Source organism: Saimiri boliviensis, chromosome 6 (assembly GCF_048565385.1).
Source record: "Saimiri boliviensis isolate mSaiBol1 chromosome 6, mSaiBol1.pri, whole genome shotgun sequence".
Classification (NCBI taxonomy): domain Eukaryota; kingdom Metazoa; phylum Chordata; class Mammalia; order Primates; family Cebidae; genus Saimiri; species Saimiri boliviensis.
In genome coordinates, this window is record NC_133454.1 from 15611435 (window position 1) to 15630765 (window position 19331).

Below are 19331 nucleotides of genomic sequence, written 5' to 3' on the forward strand. Positions count from 1 at the left end.
GCTCATGCCTGTAATATCAGCACTTTGGGAGGCTGAGGCTTGGTGGTACAGACCTGTAGTCCCAGCTACTTGGAAAGTTGAGACAGGAGGATTGCTTGAGCCCAGGAGTTTCAGGATGCTGTGAGCTACGATAGTGCCACTGCATGCCAGTCTGGGTGACAGAGTTCTTGGCTCCAAAAATAAAAAATAAAGTACAGGAGAAACTCAAAGGTGTTCACTTGATGATGGTGCTACCACATAAGGAGTATTGGGAAACATGACCAGTGTTTTTGATTTCTACAATGAGAAGTGTTGAGGTAGCAGCATTTGAGATTGAGGGAGCAGCAGTGCTAATATTCTGTGGGCTCAAGACAGTGCTGCACAATTGTCCTTCCTTTAAATGCCAATAACACCCCCCACTGATGATTAATTAATCTTTATATCACTAAAGATTACAGAAACATGACACGTGGTAGCATTATCTGCTCTCAAGAATCCAAATGGAATGCTGATGTCACATCCAGATAGTCACAGTGTCCTTGGCTTGTGGTAGCCATGAGAGAAGTGGTATTTGCTTTGGATAGGAACATGGTAGTTTAGATACACCTGGAGGGAGGGAGTGCTCCCTCTCAGTGAACTATTTTTATACAACAAATTAACAATCTCAAGTTTGTTTCCAACATTTTTTATATTCGTTATAAACAGGGTGATATGGTTTGGCTGTGTCCATGCCCAAATCTCATCTTGAATTATAGTTCCCATTATTCCCATATGTCATGGGAGGGATGTGGTAGGATGTAATTGAATCATGAGGGCAAGTTTTTCCCATACTATTCTTGAGGTGGTGAATAAGTCTCACAAGATCTGATGGTTTGACAGATGGGAGTTCCCCTACATAAGCTCTCTTTTGCCTGCCAACTTGTACGATGTGACTCTGCTCCTCATTTGTCTTCTGCCATGATTGTGAGGCCTCCCTAGTCATGTGGAACTGTAAATTAATTAAACCTCTTTCCTTTATAAATTACCCAGTCTCAAGCATGTCTTTATTAGCAGCATGAGAACAGACTAATACACAGGGTTAAACTAAGAAGAATTGGCTTGAATTATAAACTGGGTGTCTGTCACATTGAGCATCCTCAGAGAGAAAGATGTGTAGACAATACTATGCAAACCTCTAAGTTTTTCTTAGAAACATTTCTAATGGAACTATTTCATACTGGAATCACAGATTAATCAGTCGCTTAGTGTGTGTGTGAAAAGGAATGTCAGAGACTACCTTGAACCCACTGTCATATTCTGAATACTTCAGTGTAGAAATACAAAGTGTGCTTCCATTATGGTCACTCATACCATACAAGTAAATGAATAGCTGAATACCTGGAACTTTGATTTGAAATGTAATTATGACCTTTAACAATAACTGCTGGTTTAAAAATGAGCCCAAGTGTAAGTAAAATGGGCAACAGATAATATACTTCAGTTCCCAAAGAATATTTATAAGGAAAAGTTGTGTTTCCTTTGCAGCTTCAGCCTTAGAGAAAAGACTTCATCATCTTATAGGTGATGTGGCTTTCCGGGCTCCTGATATCTTCATAGGGTTTGACTGGAATTTCTTTCTCTTGAAAGTGAATGGGCATTTTCTTGCTCTCCACACTCATAAGCTTCACTCCCAGGGGGCCCAAGTTTACATAATCCTATGGTGAACAGACACAAAAAAGAATAGGAGAGGTGATTCAGCAAATTATCACCTTTGATAGATTAGGCTTTCTTTATTACAGTTGGCCTTTATCTGGCAGACTTCATTGCCCACTAATTGCTTGATGTTGTATAACACACGAAATATGAGAACCACTATAAATGGGAAAAAAACAAAACACTCAGGAAACTTTTATACCCTGTGGGGCATACATAGTAGGCAAGATCTCCCAAAAAGCTGGCAGCAAGGCTGGCAAGCTTGTCTCATAGTGGGTTAATGGGGGAGGGATGCTGTCTATAGTTAGTGCCAAACTAACTATAGGCTGTGAAAGTCAAATAAAAACATGGGACCCCAATTCGCTTTGCCAAAAGGAAAAAATTAAGCCGCAAGCTGAGTCATGTGAGTATAAGTGACTGCCCTTCTTTTTGTTCCTAAGCAGATAGCTACAGATAAAAGGTTAAATATCTCCACAGGTAGCTACTCTGTGTGCACCTGATCTTTTGTAAAGTGTGAGGTGAATACATAATTGATTGTTCTCTACTGCTCCTTTTCTCTTGCAGCATGTAGATGACCATACCCTCCTGCTTTCCCCTCCAGCCCACTTTTTTCCTTTCAATACTGAAGGCCTCCAAGTCATCTTTGGAGAAAGATGTTTTTTTCTCCCAGGTATTGTCATGTTTTTTTTTCTCCCAGGTATTGTCCTAAACATTGGCAGAATCAACTTCTAAATTGATTGAGACCTGTCTCAGATACCTTTTGGTTTACAAGTCTAAGCTATCAAAAAACAGAATTAGAAGTCTAACTGATAAGAAATCCCATAGCCAACCCAAAACTGGGTGGACAGAGCTCACACCCTACCCAATGTCCCTTCCTCTGGGAAGTCTCCCCTGCCATAACTCTTGCTTTTTAATTTGTTCCACATGACTCTTTAGCAGACCTTTTCCAAGTGTTCACTGTATGCCAGCGCTGTGTCAAGTACTAGGGTGCAATGATAAGCTCACAGACTGATTGGGGACATAGGTACATGTGGTCTGTTTACTCTTAAATGGTAGTTGTTGATTTTCTTACCTGTCATCTACAAGTCTGTAAGTGATTTGGGAGTAAGGGCTACTGTATAGACATCTTGGAGATTTCATTTCTTGCTATTCTCTCCCTTAAAGGCGCAGGCATTTAACAGGGACTTGGCATGTTGTGGGACTCTCAATAAGTATTTATTTGAATTTAGAAGAATCAAAGAATGAAAAAGGAAGGTGATGTCTTATTTCTCAAAATATATATATATATATAATTCTATTTAGCTTTCAAAATATGTAGCTGTGATAAATGCAAGACAGGAGAAAAGTAAGTTGATGGAGATCTATCACATATTTCAGAATCACTGGGAGAAGGATTCTCAAGTAATAAACCATGGCCATTGCAGTTTCACTAACATCGAAAACTTGCATGGAAAGTAAGAAGGTCTTTCATTCAACCAAATAGTATGCAATTTGGGGATTTTGTAGACAACAGTCCACTAGCCTGAGATTATCATGACATCCAGGAGTCATGATTCTAAGATACTCATGGAGGTGTTTCAGTGTTAGAACAACTAGAACTTTAGTCTTTAAATCATTACTTTTTGGCAGCAGAATTGAATTGTAGTTAGTTAAAATGGTTTGTGTTGGTTTATTCAGTTTCTTCTGCTTTCTTACATCATTTTTTTCACTACCAGACTTTAAATTCTAGGAGAACTTTTAAAGTACCAAGAAGGAATAACAAGGGATGGCTGTGGGAGTAACTGGAATGGATTAGAAAGAAGTTTTAAAATTAAAAGGCTTAAAACTCAAGGTTTTAACGAATGGTATATATAGCAATTTGTACTTTCCAAAGATAGCCTAATTCCTATCATATTCCAAGTGCTTCTTTTACAATGTGATGCTGACCTTCCTCCATCAAGATGTAGGAGCTATGTTCCTTCCCCTTGGATGGAGCTTTGTAACTGGATCAACCAGTAGAATATGATGGAAGTGACAGTGTATGATTTCCAAGGCTAAGACATACAAACTACTGCTTTCTTTTCTTTTTTTTTTTTTTTTTTGAGATGGAGTCTTATTCTGTCCCCCAGGCTGGAGTGCAGTGGTGCAGTCTCTGCTCACTGCAACCTCTGTCTCCTGGGTCCAAGCGATTCTCCTGCCTCAGCCTGCCAACTATCCGGGATCACAGGCATGTACCACCATGCCCAGCTGATTTTTGTGTTTTTAGTAGAGATGAGATTTCACCATGTTGGCCAGGCTGGTCTTGAGCTCCCGACCTCAGGTGACCCACCCACCTCAGCCTCCCAAAATGCTAGGATTACAGACATGAGCCACCACGGCCAAATTGCTGCTTTCATCTTGGTCTCTAGGATTGCTTGATCTGGGAAAAGACACACTATAACAAAGGGAATTCAAAACACCCTGTGGGGAGGCACATGTAAAGAAGAAGTGAGGCTCTCAGTTTAGCCAGCATCAACATGCCATGAGTAAACCACCTTGGAAGTGAAGACACCTGCCCCAAAGAAGCCTTCAGACTAGTGCAGACCTAGCCAACATATGATTGCAACTGAGAGTCCACCAAGTGAGAACTGTCGAGTGGAGCCCTTCCTGAATTTCTAACCAACAGAGCCCCAAGAGAGAATACATAATTGTTGTTCTAAGCCACTAGGTTTTAGGGATTGTTATGTAGCATTAGATAACTTACTTTGTATACTAGTAATGGAGGCCTATAAAGGAATATAGATAGCAAATTTGGCAAGAGTAGGAGTGAAAATAGTATCCAAGTGAGAGATGTGAGTGGTGGACCAATTTTACTAATAATTGCAAATGGAATTTACACTATGCATACGTTAGGTGACTTTTCTCAATTAATAAAACAGCATTTTCTTGGTAGTCAAAGTTATGTTCTTATGAATCTTACCTTGAAATCCTTCTCTTCCTCATATAGTAAGTACTGCACATCCGTGTCCCCAGACTCTGTGCATGAGCTTTCCTCTTCAGCTGTCTTTACATCCTGGAGATCCGTGATGCTGTTTTCATGACTAAGAGGTAAGGTCCTGATCTCATCTGATGAGTGCATCATGTTTCCACTTTCTGCTTTGATGGGTTGCAGTTCTGACTTCTCTTCTTAGATGAATTCAAAGGAATTAGTTATGTGTACATTTTTGAACATACAAATATAAAAATGCAATACAGACTTTGTCACATTTTTAATTGGATGGAACTTGGAGAACTGCAAATGTAGAATTTATGTATTAAAGTAAGAGGGAGTCCCATTTGTAGAAATTCTAAGTTGTATTACTTTCTGTTAGCTAATAAGTTGCAGTAATTATGTGCATGTCTATGTATATGTTGTCATTTTGATTAGCTAAATAGGGCCCTAAGCCTTGCCAGTGTAGACAGCAGACCATCCCTCATCCCTTTTTGCCAGTATTTATTTAATTCACTGTGAAACATGATGACCTTCATTTGAAAGTGGGACTACAGAGAGGAGATAGATTAGGACAAGCCCTGCAGGAGGAGAAATTTAGAGGAGCTGGCAGGTATCTACTCCCTGAATAGCTTTTGTATGTGGGGCACCTGCTCACAATAGGTAAGTGTTTTTTAAATTGAAAACAAGAGTTTGAAAAAATGTCATCACTATTGCAATAAAATAATACCTATATGTGTTTCTGGCAATTCCAAAGGCATTTCTTCAGGTGGCACTTCTAGTCCAGCAGCTTGGGTAAGATATAGTCGCCTAAAAATACAAATAAGAAAACTGGTCTGTCAGTCAGTAAATATTACATTGCATGCTTACTAGGGTGTATCTCTCTACTAGGTGCTAGAGAAATGAGACATAATTTCTACCCTGAGGAGCGTAAAGCCCAGTGGGGTGGCAGACAACCTAACAGCATTTTAAAGTCACTGTATGAGAACAGCGTGAGAATGCTGGGACACAGAAAGCAGCAGCACCTGAGTCAGTCTTAGGATGAAGGAAAGTTTTCCTGGATGAAACCTGAACCTAGTTTTTGATATGGTTTAGCTGGGCCCCACCCAAATCCCATCTTAAACTCTAGTTCCCATAATCCCCACATGTTGTGGGAGGGACCAGGTGGGAGGTAATTGAATCATGGGGGTGGTTACCTCCATGCTGTTCTCATGTTAGTGTGTGAGTTCTTGGGAGATCTGATGGCTTTATAGGGGAATCCCTCAACTTTCGCTCTGTACTTCTTCCTGTTGCCATGTGAAGAAGGTTGTGTTTGCTTCCCCTTCTGCCATGATTCTAAGTTTCCTGAGGCCTCCCCAGCCTAGTGGAACTGTGAGTCAAACCTCTTTCCTTTCTAAATTATCTAGTCTCGGGCTGTTCTTTATAGCATGAGAATGGACTCTACAGTCTTGAACTTGAAGGTGCTTGCCAGGGAAGAGCTAGGGGTGAGAGAAGGGTATTCTAAATAAGGAAATAACACAAAGTTCAAAAGATGAGCATGAGCATGGTGCCAGTCAGGTCATTGTTGTAGTATTTCAGGTGTGGAATGATAGTGGCCTGAAATACATGGTTTTGAGATGAAGAGAGGAGAAAGTGAGCAGTAGGAATCCAAGATGCCATCTAGGTCCTGGCTTTCACTTAATGGTATGCTTTAGCTGCAAGCCCAGTGAATTGATGTCCAAATGCTTTCTGTGCTTTCATTTTTAGAATGTCCAGTGAATTTTCAGTCAGAAAATACAATGCCTTGAAAACTGTGTATGGCATTTCCATGAGGTTTACCTGAAGACAGCATGAAGTAATTGAACTCTTGCAAATGTGCAAACAAACTTTCATGCTTGGAAGCTAAGCAACCAAAGTGAATCCCCTAAATTAGGGGCTGTCAGTTATTTAAAGAGCATGAATAAAGTGTTATCCAGATGGTAATGGCTGCAGCAAATACTGTATCTACGTGCAATATTTACACCTATGAAACCTAAAAACTTTAGTTACAGTAAATTTAGTAAAAGTATCTTAGTAAAGGTAAGTTTTGCATGTAGCTGTGGTCTGCAGGGAGACATGTCTGAGGCTATAGTATCCTAGTTTTACCATTGTGAACAATTATGATCTTTCTAAAGGCCATAACCTTCAGGAATCTAGCTTTTTCTATTAATTGCTAGTTTGCTGTCATTTCTGTACTACTACAGGGTAGCAACACTTGATACTTAATGATTTGGAAAATAGTTTAAAAGATGTTATTGTGGTAAGCTAGTGTTAGATTTGTAGATATTGACCCACTTAGCCTCAGCCATGTGGTGCTGGAGTCCCAGGCAGTCACCTCTGTCTGACAGTTGCCTCATCTGTTTGCCCCAGTGTGTCAAACAAATCCTATAACATTCTATGTGAGTTGCGATGTAAAAAGTTTGAGTACCTTTGCATAGGAAATGTGGTAACTCCATTAACCACAATATCCCATTCCTCATCCAAATTGGAAATAGAACAACTTCTGTGTCCACTGGGGACTGTTCATGTCTATCCTACTAGTATTATACAAAACTCAATTCTCAACAAAGAAGTGGAGGGGGTAGTTACCATAAAAATATAATATGTATAATATTTCTTTGGCTTGGAAATGGGTACAGTAAAGGCTCCTGAGTACTCTCAGGTTATCTTTCTGCATAAGAAATCTAGTAGATAATTGAGGGGTTTCATATTTTCCTGTTTCTTTATGCAGTTCTTTCTAAAATGTCCAAAACAGTTGCCTCAAGAAGTTTACAATCTAGTAAAGAAGCAGACATTAAATAAATAATCAAAAGTGTGATAAAAGTTGGTTACATAGGAAAAGTTCAGGGTGCTGTGGAAGCATTTAGCAAGGACACATTTATCAGTTCCTATAAATGTCACCCATTGCTGTTTCTTTTCTCTTGGAAAGATTTTGATTTCATTTCTTCCAACTCTGAAGCTAGACTAAGCACTCCATTCCTCTCAGTAAGGAAAACCAACCACTAAAACACTGATGAACAATGTGGATTTTACTGAAGACTTTTGAGGGGAAGCATGAGGATGAGGTTAAATTACATACTGCACAGTAAACAACGAAATGAAAATCCCCATTAGAAGTTTCTTAATCTCCCATTCTGTTCTTGCCAACTCCCCTCTGGCCAGTGGAATAATTCCCTTTTTTAGAATTATTAGCACTTTACAACCACCATGTCAGAACAAATATGTCAGACCGAACTGATCCACGTAGAGACACGGGGCTGGCCGCTTACAGGGTAGCTCTTTCCTAAAGTTTAGCCAGTTCAGAAAAGAGGGCAGTGGACAACAGGTATAGCAGTAGTTAGAAGCCACACACCAGCAATGCCTGGCAGAGATTAGACATGATCCCAAAGGCATCATCATCATCAGCAGCAGACGTAGCAGCAGATGACAATGAGGATTAGAGGTGGGACAGGAATGTAGCACTGAAGACCTAATAACAGAGAGGAGGGCTGGCAAAAGCAAGCATTGCCTACTGGGCAACAGTGAGCACCTACTCCCTACAGGCTCTCTAGGGCATCAGCTCAAAAGACTGGAAGTACAGGAGTTCAGTAATCAATCCTCATTCAGCCTTCCCTCATCTATATTGGTATCGACTCTGTCTGAAGCACACAAATAATTATGCAAAGGGGGCAGATGGCCTCTTTGTCTATCCTGCCCCAACCAGCGTGTCTTTTAATTTCTCTAATCTTGTATCTGACACCCGTCATTTAGCCTGGCAAACAAAGAACCCATAACTTTCCTGTATCCACCTTTCTTGGAAAACAATAGAAAGTTTATAAAGAAAAAATACATGATCATGTCTCAAATAGTATTTTTCCATGTCTCACAAACAATAGGATCTACTTGTATGGAAAATTGTTCCTGGCTCTTCCACCATTAAAGCAGATTAACATCTGCTTTAATGCCTAGAGTAGACATTTCTCTCCTATACTGCACACCTGCACCCTACATTTGTGTGACTTCCCCTCTCTTCCTAAACATACTACTATTTAGATTTTTTTTTTTGTGTTGACTACTTGTCTAAATTATGAGTGGCATTTTGAATTTTAATTTTATATTCAAGGGCCCTAGGTTTCTGTCAAGCTTAATAAAATTAAGACTTTTTTTTTGTCAAATAAGGAAAACTTCTAACCGAAAATATAAAACCGTAAACACCACTTGGTTTCTTGTGTGCAAGAACGAAAGTGACTTGGAATGCCAAGCTCTTTTCTTGGCCTATGGAGTAGTTCTGATTCTTTCAACCAGAAGAAGTAATTCTAGAATCCACAGGAGCCCAGATAACCTCCATGAAACTTCCAGAAAGTGGATCAGCTCCTCTTCTGTGCTAATGCTTTACCTCCTCCATATTCTGCTGTACTGTTATGTATTTATTTTCATGACCATTCCCCACGCTGGCCTGGAGGTTCCTGAAGGTTGGCAGTTACAATGTTATGTGCTGGCTATTGGGACTACAGTGCATTGCAAAAAAAAAAAAAAAAAAAAAAACAAGCAAAGTTTACACTGTACCAGTGATCAATGGTAATAATCCTATACCTTCATCATGACAATTTTGTGTGTCCCTTTGTTTTTGGACTACTGCAATCTGGCTGGAGCATTGAAGAATTAAATCATCATTTTTAAAAAATTTAAAAACTACTTTTTACAGATGGAAACGTTTACAAAATACTATATATATATAAATAATTTTCACCTGGGTATTTTGAGATCCACAAGTCTACAGTTGAATAATTGCTCAATAAGCACCAAATTTTCTTCTTCCAGTTTATGAATAGCATTTTCTAATTCTTCAACTTCCTTTCTGTGAATTGCAACCTGTTCTCAGAGGAGAGAATCAATGTTGGTACTTTTAGTTCTATTAAGTTTTCTTTTCTTTTCTTTTTTTGAGACAGAGTTTCACTTTTGTCACCCAGGCTGGAGTGCAGTGGTGCAATATCAGCTCACTGCAACCTCCACCTCCCGTGTTCAAGTGATTGTCCTGGTTCAGCCTCCTGAGTAGCTGGGATTACAGGCATGTGCCACCACGTCTAGCTAATTTTGTATTTTTAGTAGAGACAGGGTTTCTCCATGTCGGCCATGGTTGGTCTTGAACTTCTGACCTCAGGTGATCCGCCCATCTCGGCCTCCCAAAGTACTAGGATTACAGGTGTGAGCCACCATGCCCGGCCAAGTTCTATTAAGTTTACTATAATAAACTCAACTTCTAAAAGTGCATTTGCCTGAGGGGAAGACCTATTATGTATCATTTATTACTGGGCTTGCTTTGTCCTTCCTCTCTAAAAAGGAATAGGTGGAAATATTTTTTAGATCATCAGCAGAACTTGTCTGAATAGTTAGGTGGTTATTACAGAATAGCAGGAATTGTCCTTTTCTACCCTTCAGAAACACTGCTGGACTTACATAAGAGCCAGAGGCAGAGATAACTGAGAAAACATGGGTGATGAATTTAGCAATAGGGCATATTAGTAGCTAAGTTAGGATATATCTAAGGGTAATTATAAACTATACAATGAAAACCAGTAACACTGGGAAAATGCTATTTGTTGATACTTTTTAAAAGAGAAGCACAGGCCTAGTAGTCCTTCTGTCAGCCTCTGGAATACAATGATGTTCTCTCCAAGTGCTAGGTAGTTCTGAGAATTGTTAGGCAGATGAAATATTGTTTGTCCATTCGTTCATTTCATTCAGTTGTATTGTATGCCTATCATGTGGCAGAAATGATACTACACTTTGGGAATAAAGGATCAACAATATGTAGTAACCTTCAAGGATCTTGTAGCCTACTGGGAAAAATGGTGATGAAAACAGAAAATAGCATGATAATAACCAAAATGGAAGCCATCCAGGTGCTATGGGAGGAGAGAGAGGTTCACCCTACTTCTGTCAGTTGTCGGGGATAAGGGAGCATTAATAGAAGAGATGACACCTAATCTGGATCCTGAAAGCTAAGCAGGGACTCCCTAGGCAGACATAGGAGGCTGTGCCCCAGGCAGAAGAAAGCACATGTGCAAAGGCACGATGATTTTGATGTGGACAGATAGAAAATAAGAACAGGGAGAAGCAAGAGAGGAACTGGATAATGAAGGAAGAGCCAAATAATGCGAAAGAGTTCAGTTTTTATCCTGTAGGTGATGGAAGGTCATTGATAAACATAGCAAATTTAGTTAATGTTTACTGAAAAAATGGACTAACTTTGGTACATCAATTGGGCTTGTAAAAAAAAAGAAAAATAATGTGGTTAATTCAAATAGGAACACATGTCCTGGTTCTGTTGATAGAGCTCTCATCTGTGGTGTATTTTGTTGGGAGGCTGAGACAGGACAATCACTTGAACTCGGTAAGTGGAGATCTCAGTGAGCTGACATTACGCCACTGCACTCCAGTCTGGGCAACAGAGTGAGACTCTGTGTTAGAAAAAAAAAGTATATTTTGATAACTTTTGTCCAAAAAGGGCTTGATAGTGGGAAGAGTATATAGAAGAATGTTTAACTAGATAGAACCTCCAAACCCACCTCTCCACCACCCAAAGCAGCATGAACTACACAGGTGCTGGATCAGGAGGCGCTAATGGGGAGAGATCAGAACAATAGGAGAATTAGAAGCTAGAGCATAAAATAGAAAGAGGTAGGCTGGTAAGAATAATGGTAATATAAACTGGAGGAAGTAAGAAAAGTCTCAAGGGAATACGATGAAACAAAAAAGGCACAGGGGGTTAGATTCAGTATCTCTTGTCAGGAGCTGCCAAGAGTGTGAGATGGGTACTCAGAAGCAGATGACTAACATTTTCTGCTTTGTCACTGAGATTTGATTGTATTTTGGAATCTTAAAGCATTCAGTATGTTACCACATGCATGTCTCTATTACGTCACCATTTATTATATACGTGAATTCTTAGCAAATAACACAAAAAACAAAAATTAAAAAATAATTAGCTTGGTGTGGTATTGTGCACCTCTAGTACTCACTACTTGGAAGACTGAGGCAGGAGGATCACTTGAGTCCCGAAGTTCAGTGTTACAGTAAGCTATGATTGCACCACTATACTTCAGCCTGAGTGACAGAGTGAGACCCTTTCTCAAAAACAAAAACAAAAAAACCCCAAAGCATGAGACAGGGCTTGCTCTGTCACCCAGGCTGGAGTGCAGTGGTACCATCCCGGCTTACTTCAACTTCAACCTCCTAGGGCTTGGGTGATCCTCCTGCTTCAGGCTCCTGAGTAGTGGGAACTACAGGTGTGTCACCACACCTGGATAAATTTTTTTTTTTTTTTGGTATCTTTTGTAGAGATGGGATTTCGTCATGTTGCCTGGTTGGTCTTAAACTCCTGGGCTTTAAGCAAGCTGCTTGCCTTGGCCTCCCAAAGTGCTGGGATTACAGGCGTGAGCCACCCAGCCATGAATTCTTATTTATTTATTTATTTATTTATTTATTTATTTATTTATTTATTTATTTTTGCTCTGTCACCCAGGCTGGAATGCAGTGGCATGATCTCAGCTCACCACAGCCTCTGCCTCCTGAGTTCAATCAATTCTCTTGCCTCAGCCTCACAGCACCTTCCATAGGCACCCGCCATGACACCCAGCTAATTTTTAAAAAAATTTTTTAGTAGAGATGGGGTTTTATCATGTTGGCCAGGCTGGTCTTAAGCTCCTGAACTCAAGTGATCCGCCCACCTTGGCCTCCCAAAGTGCTGGGATTATAGGCATGAGCCACCATGTGTAGCCATAAATTCTTTTTTTTGTTGTTGGTGGTGGCATGGATAAAGCTGAATATAAATTCTGACTATGGGCAAGGTTCAGAGCTAGATGTAGAAGGATGCAAGGGTGAATAAGGCATGGCTCCTTCCCTCAAGGAGAGTTTATAATCCAGCATTTAAAACCACAGATTATTATACTATAAAGCAATACCATTGCCATGGAAAAGGCTCAAATATTGCTGGTGGCTTGAAGTTAGAAAGAAAGGCTATATTTAACTCATTAATAAGAACTACATGTAGCTGAAGTACATTCTCCCAAAAGGCAGTGAGCTTTGTTTCATAGATGGCATTTAAGCACAGGTTAGGTGGCTACTTTGTATGTGAAGGGTTCAAGTAGAAGGGCAGATTGGGCTAGATAAGCTTAAGGTACTGCTGTCCTCATAAACCAGAAACAGGCTACTAAGAAATAGAGTTCAATGACTGACTGTTACTTGCTAGAGAGAGCTCAAACTTCTCTGCATGGCGCACAATGTGGGCCACACCTCCTTTTCCATTAATTATGATAGATGTACCATACACGTAAGATGTCAGTAATAGAGGAAACTGGGTGTGGCATATAGGAGAACTCTGTTTGTATCCTTGCAATAATTCTGTAAATTTAAAACTTATTTTAAAGAAGCAGTCAAGGGCAAAACCCCTTTCATGTTCCCTGACATCTCTGAACTGACTGGCAAGTCAGTCATTGAATGATTTTATGCAGAAGATTGACATGACCATGCTTTCTTTCTTTATTTTTAAATTTGATTTATTTTTTTGAGACAGAGTCTCACTGTGTTGCCCAAGCTGGAGTACAATCACACAGTCTTGGCTCACTGCAACCTCTGCCTCCTAGGCTCAAGCGATCCTCCTGCCTCAGCCTCCCAAGTAGCTGGGACTACAGATAGGTTTATGTTTTAGAAAGATGACTCTGAGGCAGTGTGAAGGAGAAAGGGGAAGGTTCCATTGAAGGCAGGGAGGAAAACCAGATAAGACACAAGTGGAAGATCTGGGTGAGAGATAGTGAGGCCTGAAATAGGACAATGGCAGAGAAGGAGAGGTGGTCAAAGTAGAAGTGATGGGACTTGGAGGCCTTCTGAATGTGAGAAGTGAAAACATTTCTAAAATAGTTGACACTTCAGCCAGGGGTGGTAGCTCACCACCTGTAATCCTAGCACTTTTGGAGGCTGAGGCTGGTGGATCACATGAGGTCAGGACGAGACCTGCCTAGCCAACATGGTGAAAACTCGTCTGTACTAAAAATACCAAAAACTAGACGTGGCATGGTGGCACGTGCCTGTAATCCCTGGAACTACATTTTACTTTCCCTGCCAAATGTTTTCACAAGAAGTGCTTAAACTTGGGAGATGGAGGTTGCAGCGGGCGGAGATCATGTCACTGCATTCCAGCCTGGGCAACAGAGTGAGACTGTCTCAAAAGTAAATTAAAAAAAAAAAAAAAAATAGTTGGCACTTGAACAACACATGCAGGTTTTTTTTTTTTTTTTTTTTTTTTTTTTTTGATATGGGGGTCTCACTCCACCACCCAGGCTGGAGTCCAGTGGTGTGATCTCAGCTCACTGCAACCTCTGCCTCCTGGGTTCAAGTGATTCTCCTGCCTCAGCCTCCTGAGTGGCTGGGATTACAGGTGCCAACCACCATGCCTGGCTAATTTTTGTATTTTTAGTAGAGATGGGGTTTCACTATGTTGGTCAGGCTGGTCTCAAACTCCTGACCTCAAGCGATCCATCTGCCTCAGCCTACCAAAGTTTTGGGATTACAGGTGGGAGCCACCATATCCAACCAACATGCAGGTTTTTTTCAACCAAACACAGATAAAAAATGCAGTATTCCTGGGGTGCATTTTTATGCACTCATATATACAGAGATATATATCATAAACATGCTATAACCCATGCTACATTCCATAACCTATGCTATAAACATGGGCTCTGCAGGGCTGACTGCCAGATTTGAGTGTGCTTGGATTTTGGTATAAGTGGGAGTTCTGGGACAAATCCCTTGAGTACAAACAGGGGTGACTTAACTCCCAGGTTTCTGGTTTAGGTGACTGGATAATGGTGACATTCTTAAGTGGGACAGACAAAGTAGGAGAGGAGGCAGTTTTGGGAAAAAGGGAAGATGCAGTCAATTAAGGAGTTTGAGAAGTCTGTGGTGCATTTAGGTGGAGTTTCACAGCTTGTTGTCGAATATGTGAGTTTAGAGCCTGGGATTGAGAACACTTTCAACTTGGAAAGGATATTTTCTAGGACTGCAACACAATTATCATCCTCAGACACTTCTTCCCTGGTATTCTGGGAAGTACACCATTTCCTGTTTTTCTCTTCATCAGTTTACTTTCTTGTTTTGCTGAAGTATGTGGTTAAGTAAATTCCTGAGAAAGCATGCGAAGCATTCTGAGCCTTTGCATTTCTGAAAATAGCTTTATTTGTCCTTAATCTAGTTTAGCTGAGTATAGAACTCCAAGTTAAAAATAATTTTTCATCTAAACTTTGCTATTGAAAAATCAAATGTCAGTTTGGGTCTTATTCCTTTGCAGTTAACTTCACTCCCAACCCTACCTGCTTCTGCCAGAAACTTTTAGGATTTTCCTTTTGTTCTTGGTGTTCTGAAAATTCATGTCCTTTTCAGAGCCCTGAAATTTTCTTCTGTTATTTCATTGATGATTTCCTTCCCTCTTTTTTCCCTTTTTTCCCTCTCTTTCTTTTTTCTTTTTTTGAGACTCTGTCACCCAGGCAGGAGTGCAATGGTGCGATCATAGCTCACTGAAGCCTTGACCTCCTGGGCTCAAGTGACACTCCCACTTCAGCCTCCTGAGTAGCTGGGACCACAGCTATTTTATTTTTTGTAGAGCTGAGGTCCTGCTATGTTGCTCAGTCTGGTCTTGAATGCCTGGTCTCAAGCAGTCCTCCCACCTCAGCTTCCCAAAGTGTTAGAATTAAAGGAGTGAGCCACTGCACTGGCTCCTATTCTTTCTTTCTGAAATTACTATGTATTAGTTGGATATAGTACATCTTACATTAGTACTCTGTGTTTCTTATTTCTCTTCTTCCTTTTTTTGTTTGTATTGTGGTCTTCCCTGTTTTGAGAGTTGATCTCTGTTCTGTATTTTATTTTATTTTTGAGACAGAGTGTCAGTCTGTTGCCCAGACTGGAGTGCAGTGGCTCGATCACAGCTGACTGCAGCTTCAAACTGCTGAGCTCAAGCAGTCCTCCCACCTCAGCCACCTGGGTATTTGAGACTACAGGCACTCACCACCATGCCTGGTTAACGTTTCTATTTTTTTATAGTTGGGGTTTTACTATGTTGCCCAAGCTGGTCTCAAATTCCTGGACAATCCTCCTGTGTTGGCCTCCCAAAGTACTGGAATTACAGGCATGGACCACCATGCCTGGTCTGTTTGCTATTTTATGTTTGATTTTTGTTCTGAAAGCATCTTGTTTTATAAATAAAATGCCTTCTACAATTGAAAAAAATATATATTTTCTCTCTATCTATCTATCTGTATACCTCCCTCTCTATATCAGGCATCCCCAAACTTTTTACACAGGGGGCCAGTTCACTGTCCCTCAGACCATTGGAGGGCTGCCACATACTGTGCTCCTCTCACTGACCACCAATGAAAGAGGTGCCCCTTCCTGAAGTGTGGCGGCGGGGGCGGATAAATGGCCTCAGGGGGTCGCATGCGGCCCACGTGGGCCGTAGTTTGGGGACACCTGCTCTATATATATAGAGAGAGATTATATATATATATATATATATATATATATATATATATATATAGAGAGAGAGAGAGAGAGAGAGAGAGAGAGAGAGAGAGCGCCAGAGAGAGAGATGGAATTTCACCATGTTGTCTAGGTTGGTCTCAAACTCTTGCAGTCAAGTGATCTGCCTGCTTTGGTCTCCCAAAGTGCTAGGATTATAGGTGTGAGCCGCTGCACCTGGCCAGATTTTTCTTTTTTCTTTTTTTTTGAGATAGGGTTTCACTCTGTCGCCCAGGCTGGAGTACGTTGACAGGATCTTGGCTCACTGCAACCTCCGCCTCCCAGGCTCAAGCGAGTCTTGTACTTCAGCCTCCCAAGTAGCTGGGACTATAGGCGTGTGCCACCTCACCTGGGCTAACTTTTGTATTTTTAGTAGAGACGGAGTTTGGCCATGTTGGCCAGGCTGGTCGTGAACTCCTGGCCTCAAGTGATCTGCCTGCCTCAGCCTCCCAAAGTGCTGGGATTACAGGTGTGAGCCACCAGGCCTGGCCAGGTATTTTTGATTATGCTAATAAAAGACCTTCATAGTTACCTAAATTTTTTTCTATTTCTTCTACAGTTTTTGTTGTCATTGTTTACTCTTTATTTTGTTGCTATTAGTTCACTTCGTCTTTCTCTTCTGTTGTGCTAAATGTACTCAAATGCTTGGTGGTCCTTGGATGTCTATTTATATTTAAGAAAAGTCTGGAGAATGGCATGGATTTTCCCCACCACTGTATAAACAGGCCTGTTTTCATATCAAATTTTTCCTCTGAATGGGAATGAGGACTGGAGACTGTGGTATGGCAGGAGGTGTGAAATGACAAATCCCAAAGGATGAGAAGGCAGGAGTGGGATATTAGATTGTGGCTTCCTAAATGCCAACATAGAAAGGATTTTCTGTGGGGCACAGAAACATCTAATGTCTATACTAGAAACCTTGGCCTTTATCCGATAATTTGTTTAGTGTTCTCAGAGGACAGTTATCAGGCTGTTACTTCAGGACTAAGCACTTTGGTGGTATGTGAGGGAAATGGTAGAGGGTGATGGCGCATGCTTACTGATATAGATGTTCCCTGTTCAGACCATCAAGTAACCCTCTTGTTTTCTGCTCCAGTTCCCATTTCCACCGTCTATAGCACATACAAACTGAGCAGAGAATCCCCCAGGTTTCCGAAAATGCATTGAGTTTTACACATCCTCTGTAGTTCTCTTGTAACATCTGGCCCAACTCATAGCTTCCTGTTTCATCCAACAACATACTCTCACATCTGCTTTTTGACTTTCAGAAGATTTCTGACATCTCATCTGCTAGTTAACTCTTCTTGTTCCCTTTTTTGATGATTTCCTTTTTATTTTTTTATAATTTTTACAATTGTATTTCAATGGGCCCTCAGGAGAGGTAGGATGCAGCCTACCATCTTGAACTACAGTAAACAATTCACGAAGGTTTTAACCTAGCTGCTTCTTTCACCTATGATCTAAGCTATTTATTTGATTAATCCCTTCAGTGAGTATATCTATATTCACTGACATTCATTCATTCAATAAGTAATGAGCACAGATTATTTATCAGGTGCCAGGATATATAGTTGAAAAGATATACCCTGCTCTTTGTATTAATGAGACAGATACATAAGTAGACAATTTCAACATATTTTAGCAAGAGTTACAATAAAGCAAGAAAATGCTGGGGAAGGAGCACCCAGTATTTCCTGGAGGGATTACAAAATGATTCACAAGGAAGTTGATAATCAAAGTCCATGCCTGAGGATGAGTTGGAGTTTTCTAGACAGATGAAGGTAAGGAGATATGAAAGTAAGGGCAGAGGACTGGCATGTACAATCTAAGGAAAACAGTATAGTACCTCATCATAAATAATTATCTGGTTCAAATGTCAGTGGTACAGACCAAAGGAGGCCATGTTATTCAAAAGAGGCAACTTAACCCAGCAGAGAATGAGCTTAGAATGGTCCTTTAGCCTTGCCCCCTCACTCAGGAGGAAGTAGGCTCATGAGGAAGACCAAATCAAGTTTTAGGGCATAAAGAAACTTTGCACATTTGAGTTTACTGTGTAAATTATAAACCTCAACATTTTTTCTGGTTATTATTGAGATTATTTATGATATTTGTTGAGTAACAGCTTATAGTAAGATGAGGACTCCATTTGAATTTTATTTTGTCTCAGTCAGTCATGGTACCATGCTTTTCCCATGACTTCAGTTCATAATTAAAAGTCATTTCCGGTTCAAAAAAAATGAGAATGAAGAGATTGTTTCGGTAAATTCCACTTACCTCTTTTTTGAGCCAGTCGTTCTCCCAGATCTCTAGATAACTGCCCTTGTCAATGAGCTTTACAGCATTCTAAAAGAAAGTTTCTGGGTTCAGGAAGAGTTGTCACATGCTGATTCACAATTTTAGCAACAGTGATGCACAGTTTACCTGATCATTCATTTTAGATTGTGTCTGCAATTACTTTAGGAACATACTTAAGAACTTTTGATTTGGTTGTTCAATCTTTACTATCCTATTATATTGCTTTTGCTGATTTACACTGTCAATTACAGGTGGTTTAGAGAACTGGACAATGTGTAACTGACTATTCAGTTGACCTCCATTGTGACTGAATCTGACTGCCATGGTGAAATCATGTTTCACAATTAAGATGGTTAAACTGCAGTCATCAAACATTCTTTAAGTTTATAGTCACAGACGTAATCCAACATATAGCAAAAGCATGAACAGATTACTATCTTTTTAATTTGAAAAAATTTTGCGTGTCATTAATCACAACATACATATTTGTAAATCTAACAGCAAATAGTTTCAGGGTAGCAGGCTAGATAGTCTCCTGAAGAAAGGCATTTCAGATAAAGAAGACAAAAGTCTTACTTTATCAGTAGGATAATAAAATATAAATTTATTTTCAACTATGTGGATATTGAAAAGAATTTTATAATGAATAACTAACTTTATTTCTCTGTGAGATGCTTTTATATGGATACCATGGTACACACTCATATTTAGTAACTGAAGGCCACAACCAAAAGAAGAGAAATTAAGAAAAATATTCTAGATCATAAACATGAACAGAAATAATTTTAAAGTATGTTAAGGGCAAATTTTACCTTTAAAGTGTTTTATTTTATTTTATTTTATTTTG

The 19331-nt window shown here is 40.1% G+C and overlaps 1 protein-coding gene across 1 annotated transcript in view; it reads right to left on the minus strand.

The window, feature by feature from the left end:
• Window positions 1–1511: 1511 nt before the first annotated feature.
• Window positions 1512–19331, minus strand: part of CCDC83 (coiled-coil domain containing 83) — a 59447-nt gene continuing 41627 nt past the window's right edge. The window contains exons 6-11 of the mRNA XM_039462246.2: window positions 18464–18532; window positions 9366–9487; window positions 7989–8105; window positions 5349–5428; window positions 4610–4815; window positions 1512–1673 (exon numbers count right to left, since the gene is read on the minus strand). Coding sequence (XP_039318180.1) covers window positions 1512–1673; window positions 4610–4815; window positions 5349–5428; window positions 7989–8105; window positions 9366–9487; window positions 18464–18532 — 756 coding nt within the window. The remainder of the gene's footprint in view (window positions 1674–4609; window positions 4816–5348; window positions 5429–7988; window positions 8106–9365; window positions 9488–18463; window positions 18533–19331) is intronic.